The 7,553-nt window shown below is 52.5% G+C and overlaps 1 protein-coding gene across 1 annotated transcript in view; it reads left to right on the top strand.

Moving 5' to 3' along the window:
- Positions 1-3,692: 3,692 nt before the first annotated feature.
- The window catches only part of LOC126536560 (neprilysin-2-like), a 128,965-nt gene continuing 125,104 nt past the window's right edge, over positions 3,693-7,553 (top strand). The window contains exon 1 of the mRNA XM_055072826.2: positions 3,693-3,838. Coding sequence (XP_054928801.2) covers positions 3,792-3,838 — 47 coding nt within the window. The 5' untranslated portion in view covers positions 3,693-3,791. The remainder of the gene's footprint in view (positions 3,839-7,553) is intronic.

Raw genomic sequence — 7,553 nt, 5'->3', positions numbered from 1 at the left:
TGTATTTTAGTCTTGACGATGGGTGCCGGAGTGATAGAAAGAGTTTGTAGAATGTGTCGACCTGTTGCGATGTTAGAAAGTCTGCTATATTGGGATGTGAGGTGGGCTTCTATGAGTTCAGTAAGTGTGTTAAAAGTTCCAGTAAGCATTAGCCTTTCAGTGGAGGTACGTATGGGGACCCCCAGAGCGAATTTATATATTTTGAGTAAAAGAGTGTCGATCTTCTCTGATTCTGATTTAAGGAAATGTAGATATGGTGTTGCGAATGTAATCTTACTGATAACGAAGGCCTGAATCAAGCGAAGTTCGGCCTCTTTTAGTCCGACATGTTTATTGGAGACTCGCCCTAGAAGGCGCAGGGTGTGATTGACTGTGGTGTGGAGTGTATGTAGGGTATATGTGTTGAGCCGGTTGCTTCGAATGTGTAAACCGAGCCCCCGGAGCCTGTCCACTCTAGTAACGGGGATGTGGTTTAGGATGACCTGTATACTAGACGTGTTTTCCGGCCCCCCGGTGGGATGGCAGAAGCAGTAGCTCGGATTTTTGAGGGGAGCATGTGAGATTATTAGCCCCGGCATGAGCCACGACGGCGTCTGCTGCGGCCTGTAGAGTGTCTTGAATCTCTCCATCGGAGCCGCCAATCGTCCAAAGAGTGATGTCATCGGCGTATAGTGAAAACTTGAGATCGAGAATAGACCGCAATGCTTGCGCCATCGGCATCATAGAAAGATTAAAAAGAAAAGGGGACAGCACTGAGCCTTGGGGCGTGCCGTAGCTACCTAAAGCGTATGAAAGGTATTGCTCTGTGCCTGTGTGTATCGTTGTGGTATGGTTGGATAAGAAGGTAGATATGTAGTGATATGTCTTTCCGCCAACCCCAATAAGATTAAGCTCTCGGAGGATGGCGGAATGTGAAACGTTATTGAAGGCTCCGTGGAGGTCCAGACTGAGAATTGCTTGCGTATCTAGACTGCTATTGGGTGCAATGATGTCATGCTTCATTCGAAGCATGATGTCTTGGCATGAGAGAGATTTTCGAAAACCTACCATTTCTGATGGATAAAGATTGTTGTCTTCCATGTATTTACTGAGTCGGTTGAGGATTACGTGTTCGAGTGTTTTACATAGACAAGAGGTTAGTGATATAGGCCTGAGATTAGAAGTGTTGAGTGGTTTGTTTGGCTTTGGGATAAAAATTACCCTGGCATCTTTCCACGAACTAGGGAGGGTGCCAGTGCCAAAGCAGTGATTGAAGTACGCCGTGATGGCTGTGACAGAGTTGTCGTCTAGATTGCGGAGCATATTATTGTTAATAAGGCCGGGGCTTGGTGCTGACATTGTGCGCTGGGTGGCGAGGGCATGGCGAACCTCTGCTTCCGTGATAGCGGCGCTAAGTAGTTCGTTGGGTTCGCCAGTATATTTTGGCATGTCATACTTCTGAGCGGGAGGCAGATGTTTATGGCGGAGGTCGTCGAAGAATCCGTCGAGATTGTTTTTGTTTTCATGTAGCAGTTTGTTTATGCTATGGTTGTGGTGTGAGCGCGATGTGGTAGGGTCTAATAAGTGTCGCATACCTGGCCCCACTGCTGGTAGGCCAGTTGTGTGGCGTACTCCTGGATCTGGAGGTCTAATTTGGCAATTTTGAGTCTTAGTTTTCGGTTGAACCGTTGCCTCTTCCACCGTTTGAGAAGGGACTGTTTGGCTTTCCACATGTGTAGAAGCTTGGAATCAACTGTAGTGAGAGCGGTTTCGGGGGGCAGAGTGGTAGTGTGCGTCTGGGCCTCTGAGTGTAGTCGGTGAACCCATTCTGAGATGTCTTGAATGTTTGCGGGAGCTGATATCTGGTGGGCCTCTCGAGAATTGTCCCGATTGGTAAGGCTGGGGCGTTTGGATGCAAAGGGTTTGTGTTTGAATTGTAGTGTGATGGTAATGATGTAATGGTCGCTAACGAGGTTAACTTGCGAGTTGTGCCATGTGACGTGTTGGATTCTGTGTGTAAGCGTAAGATCGGGGGAGGTGTCCTTAGCTACGCTATTGCCTAGCCTGGTCGGTGCATCGATGTCGTTATGTAATGTGAGTCTGTGGCCTTGCATGTGGATCCATAGGGCTCTGCCCTTAGGAGTAGAAACGGAGTGGCCCCACAAATGGTTGGGTGCATTGAAATCTCCAAGAATTAGGAGGGGGTGGTGGGTGGCAGCGGCAATAGCTTGAGCGAAAAGGAGTCAAAGCGGTGATCTTTGTCTTGTGGACGACTATAGATATTGAGAATGTAAAGGCCAGATGCATTATTTTTGCGAGGAATAATTTCTAGAAAATCGTGCTCTATATTGACGCTGTCGAATTGGGAGTGATTGGCAGTGAGGTGCTTTTGCATAAGACTTGCCGTATCGGGCCGGGAGACCTTATTGTTCTGATAGACATTATAACCTGGGAAGCTGATTAGTCCGTGAGTTTCCTGAAGCGCAATGACAGCTGGGAGATAAGAAGAGGAGGCTAGAAACTGCTGGAGGTTTGCTTTCTTTTTTCGAAACCCCCTACAGTTCCACTGCCACACTTCAAACTCGGAGCGTGTCGGGTTATTGTCCATTGTTAAGCGGAGCTGGTGGGGAGGCGGATCGAGCAGGTGCAACTATGTTAGGATGATTTGCGGTGACTCCAGCTATCCAAATTGTAGTTTGTTGGATGTGTGCTTGTACGAATTCAATAAATTTGTCGAGATTTTCATTCCTGGCTGTGTAATCTGTATTGATTTTTTCAATTGCAGTGAGTATATTATGGAATTTAGTCTCCAAAGTGGTTAGTCTGTCGTTATAATTTAAGATTGTCTCTTCCAGAGTGTCCTCTGATCGCGGAGTGCTCGGAGTTTTACGTTTGCTGGGGGTAGGGTGAAGCGGTTCCCGTTCAGTGAGAGGTTGAAGTAGAGAGGTTATCGTGGGTCTCGCGCCAGGTGCGCGCGCCATCGCGCTCCGTTCCTGCGCCCATGCTAGGCGGAGCTAGGCCCAGCAGCGAGACGGTCAGCCGAGAGCCCTAAGAAGGGCTGCGGCTCGCGTAAGGGACGTCGGAGTTGCTAAAACAACTGTCAAGAAGTGCCGATAACACTCACATAGGTAACCGCCGGCCCACTAAGGTCACCACCGCCACATTGGATGCTCCAAGTTTCCGTACGAACGCAATATTTCCCTCTCGCCATTCAAGCTTAGACTTTAGGGATGCGGAGGTTTCGTCAGCCCGTACACTGAGCACACCTCGGCACACTTCAGCATTTAGTTTCACATGGCCCCGAAAGCGGAAGGAGTGTTCACCCACTTTCAAGTCAAATTCCTTGGCAAGCTTGTCCGCTGCTTGGACCACTTGTGTTCCACAGACGATGAGATTTTGGTCCCAGACCGGCCAGACGTTGAGAGCAGCTCCTGCCGCCCCACCCACATAGTGGGCCACTGCCGCTCCCACTTCTCCATGCCGAAAGGCCGTCATGAGGTCCAGGGTCACACGCGGCTTCAATACCACGATGAGATCCTCCGAATTCATTTTTTGGCGTCTGCTTCGCGCGACAGGTGGTTGCCGTCTTCTTGTTAAGCGGCAGCGCAACGCGAGCATTGCCGGGCTTGCCGGGGTGGCTGGGATTCCTAGCTGCCGTGTTTGACGCGGGCGACGCAGCTGTGGCGTCGCCCTTTGTAGCCGTCTCGTTCTGCTGGCGTTTCCGGCGGAGATTCGCCATCATGGAAAGACACTCATCTTCTGTGGGTGGCAGGTCCTCGTCTTGGCCATGAGTCTCGATTTCTGCCCAGGCCATGGTGGTAGGGTCGTATCCAGCCGTCTTGGTGGTCGCCATCCGCCGGTAAGTCCCGGGGAACCCCGGCGCCGACAGAGTCAAAGCTAACCCTCTTGAGGGTTAGCTATCCGCGGCGTGGCGAAAGTAGCAAATTGTCGTAGAATGTCCAAATCTTGGCCCACCTGTACGAGACTGTTGTCGACAGGTTCCTCGTGATATTGGGGATCCAGTAGTATCAAATTCAGGAGGGTCACATCCGAAGTTCCAAGGGTCCTGTCGAAAGTTGACGGAGCCGATGCGTCGCGCGGCCGATGCGAGACGCGTATACGGCGGCGTTCCGCCGGGGCGGAGGCGGCGGCCACATAATCAGCGGCGGCTCGGCGTGTGAGACATCGAGCCGTGGCGTGGGCCGCCTTGTTTCCCGCGAGCGGAACATCGGTGTGTGCCGGGGTCCAGAGGAGGAAGACCGTAGAATTTTGGGTTTGCGAGGGCGATGAGGAGTCGTCGTAGTCAGAAATTTGGGCCGCTTCCCGCGAGACACGACCGCGCGCGACGCCGCTGATTTCCGCCTGCGAGTCGCTGATCACGATCGCAGCTAGGGCTATCGATCACGAGTGCTAGGGATATCGCCGCTTCTTCGGCCGCCTCCGTGTGTCCCGTGGTCACCGTGGCGCTCGCGAGGCACTTACCCGTGCGGTCTACAACCGCGATCGCGTGTGCGCTTCTCCCTCCTCCATATCGCGCAGCGTCTACGAACACCGCCTCGTTGCTGTTACCAAACTTCTGAAGGTTGCTTGCTCGTTTTTTTGTGTCTCCCGGCGTGGTGCCTGGGTGAATGTTTTATGCGAAGCATATTACTAGAGCTCAACCCAGCTCCTCAGGCACGGCGGTGTCGCCTTTAATACCACGTGACACCGTGACGTCACGACAGAGGAGAAACGGGGCTCCAGCTCGCGCCGTCGCTCGCGGCGTCGCCTTCAAGGCTGACCACGTGACACCGTGCCGTCACGACAGAGGAGAAACGGGGCTCCAACTCGCGCCGTCGCTCGCGGCGTCGCGGCGGTATATAAGCAGCTGCGCTTGTTTCAAGGTGGCTTTGGCTCAACTCTTGCAAGATGGGCTGGGTGGGAATCGAACCAGGGTCTCCGGAGTGTGAGACGGAGACGCTACTACTGAGCCACGAGTACGATGCTTCAAAGCGGTACAAAAGCGCCTCTAGTGAATGCGGTGTTGCCTTAGAAACGAGCTGTTTCTAAGGCTCAGGCGTGCGTCGCTTCCTCAGGCGCACATTTCGTTGCCGCGCCGAACGCTGCGTTGCTCGACGCTCACCGCGTCCAATGCGGGGTGCGTAGTCGCTGCGCCGTAGCCCGTTGTCTTACACCCCTTGGCGGGTCGACGGGAACGCTGTCGTGTTCCACTCTTGAAGGCGAAGTAGAGTAACGCATGAGTTGTTTCTTCGTCTAGCCGAACCAAATATAGCCGAGCAACAGCAGTTCACCAGGCTAAACAGTGGTTCAACAACTAAAGTAAGGCTAGTATGCTTCGCATCCTGGGCTTAACCTTAGCTAAGCCACAGCCATTTTTTTGGGAAGCGGCGGGATGATCAGGTGGTCGCGGACCGAGGCGGCAACCACCGTCTTTTCTCCATGCTGAGTGTAGTACGTGATGCCGAGCGACTCGAGGATGCATCGACCTGTCTTTGACTTCGATAATCGTTCGTATTTCGCAACGTCGTGCACCTCGATTAACTCGTTAAGTGAGTTGTGAAGTCCGAGCTGTAGAAACTTGTCGGTGCTCGCGTTGAGTGGAACGCTGACCGCCCTCTTGAAAGCCTTTCGGATCACGCATTCGACTTAGGATTTTTCGGACCCGATCCACTTCAGGTAGGGGGAAACATACATTATGCGGCTTATCGCGTGCGCCTGCACGAGACGGATCGTGCACTCTTCACGCATACCATTGCGTCTATCCGTGATGCGACGTAAGAGTCGGATCGTGCCATCTACCTAACGACGAAGTCTTCGCACCGTCTCTCCGTTATGGCCATTTGCCTGCAGGTGTAACCCTAGGATTCTAATTTTGTCTACGTGCGGTACGGGAGTACCATCTGTCAATATAATACGTGTTTTGGAGTATTCCCGTTCTTCGTCGCGCAGGGTTTTACGACCTCTCCTTGTGGGTTTGTAGAGCAAGAGTTCGGACTTGGTAGCTGAGCATTCGAGGCCCATTCCACGCAAGTAGTTCTGAACCGCATCTACTCCTGCCTGTAGCGTTCGCTGGACGTGACCCTCACGTCCTCCCCCGGGAACCCAGAGGGTGATGTCATCCGCGTAGAGACTGTGATGTAATCCTTCTATTTCTGTTAATTTCACGGGTAGACCGAGTAGAACTAAATTAAAGAGTGATGGTGATATGACGGATCCTTGCGGCGTGCCGCACGGACCCGTCTCAAATTCCGGCGATTTCTCGTCGCCGACGACGACGCATGCGCGCCTGCCCGCGAGGAAATTTCTAACGTAATTATACCTTCTTTGCCCTAGTCCTAATGTTCTAATTGTTTCTAAGATCTCTTCGTGTTTAACGTTGTCAAAGGCCTTTTTAGTATCTAGGCCTAGAATTGCCTTAGTGGAGCTGGTAGTGTCGTCTACGATCTGGTCTTTAAGCTGAAGCAATACGTCCTGTGCGGATAGGTTGCGGCGGAATCCTAGCATGGTGTGCGGAAACGCGTCATGGTCTTTGAGAAAGTCGGTCACGCGGGTGAGAACTGCGTGTTCCATGACTTTGCCGACGCAAGACGTAAGCGAAATCGAACTTAGATTATCGAGCGTAACTTGCTTACCAGGTTTAGGAATTATGATAACGCGGGCCCGTTTCCACGCTTCGGGAAGGGAAGCCCCTCACCAGCACTCATTGACGTAGACCACGAGTCGGGAGATTGACTCGTCGTCTAGGTTGCGGAGAGTCTTGTTGGTAATCCGGTCCGGGCCGGGCGCCGATCGGGTGTTTAGTTCGAACAGGACTATCCGAATTTCTGATTCGCTAAATTCCGCGTCCAATTTCTCGTTTGCGACGCCGTCGTATTCGGCGTGCTGGATGCTTTCGGCCTTCTTAAAGCGACGGTCACGTATTGCGTCGAGGAAGTTATCGCCTTTATAATCTCTTACTAGTCTACGAGTCTTGTGGCCTTGAGCGGCCCGAGTCTCCTCCGGATCTAATAGCTGTCTATGAAGGTGCCAAGCGCTCGCCCCGGTCATCTGCCTCTCGAGGACGTTGCACGTGTCTTCCCATTGTGCCCTGCATACCCGGAGTGCGTGTTCTTCGATACCTTTGTCTAATTGTGCTATGCGTTTGCGCAACGCCTTATGCCTTTGGCATTTCCATCTCTCTAGGAGGGCTCGCTTTGCTTCCCACATGTGTAGGAGCCTGCTATCGATTATTTCGAGGTTCGCCTCGGGCAGAACGTCGCTCGTTGCTGCGTCTACGTTCCTTCTGAGCGTCTCGGTCCACTCGTTTACGTCCGTAATCGGCTCGTCGCCTCGCCCCACTTCTTCTCGCTTCTTGCGGAGCGTGTCCCACTTCGCGAGTTTGAGCTTACGGCCTTTGCCTTCAGGGTTAGTCCCACGACCGCTCGGGCCCGTGCCTATCGTGATCTCGATCAGCGTGTGGCCACTCCCCAAATCTTCCTGCGTATTTTCTTAGTGCGCTGCTGTTACATTCTAAACTAACGCAAGGTCTGGTTACGTGTCGAGATATCTTTCTTCTACTCTGCTGTTAGTGACGT

The sequence above is a fragment of the Dermacentor andersoni genome, chromosome 3, assembly GCF_023375885.2.
Source record: "Dermacentor andersoni chromosome 3, qqDerAnde1_hic_scaffold, whole genome shotgun sequence".
Taxonomy (NCBI): Eukaryota; Metazoa; Arthropoda; class Arachnida; order Ixodida; family Ixodidae; genus Dermacentor; species Dermacentor andersoni.
Note: the sequence above shows the minus strand (reverse complement) of the source record. Positions and strands in the feature narration are given on the sequence as shown.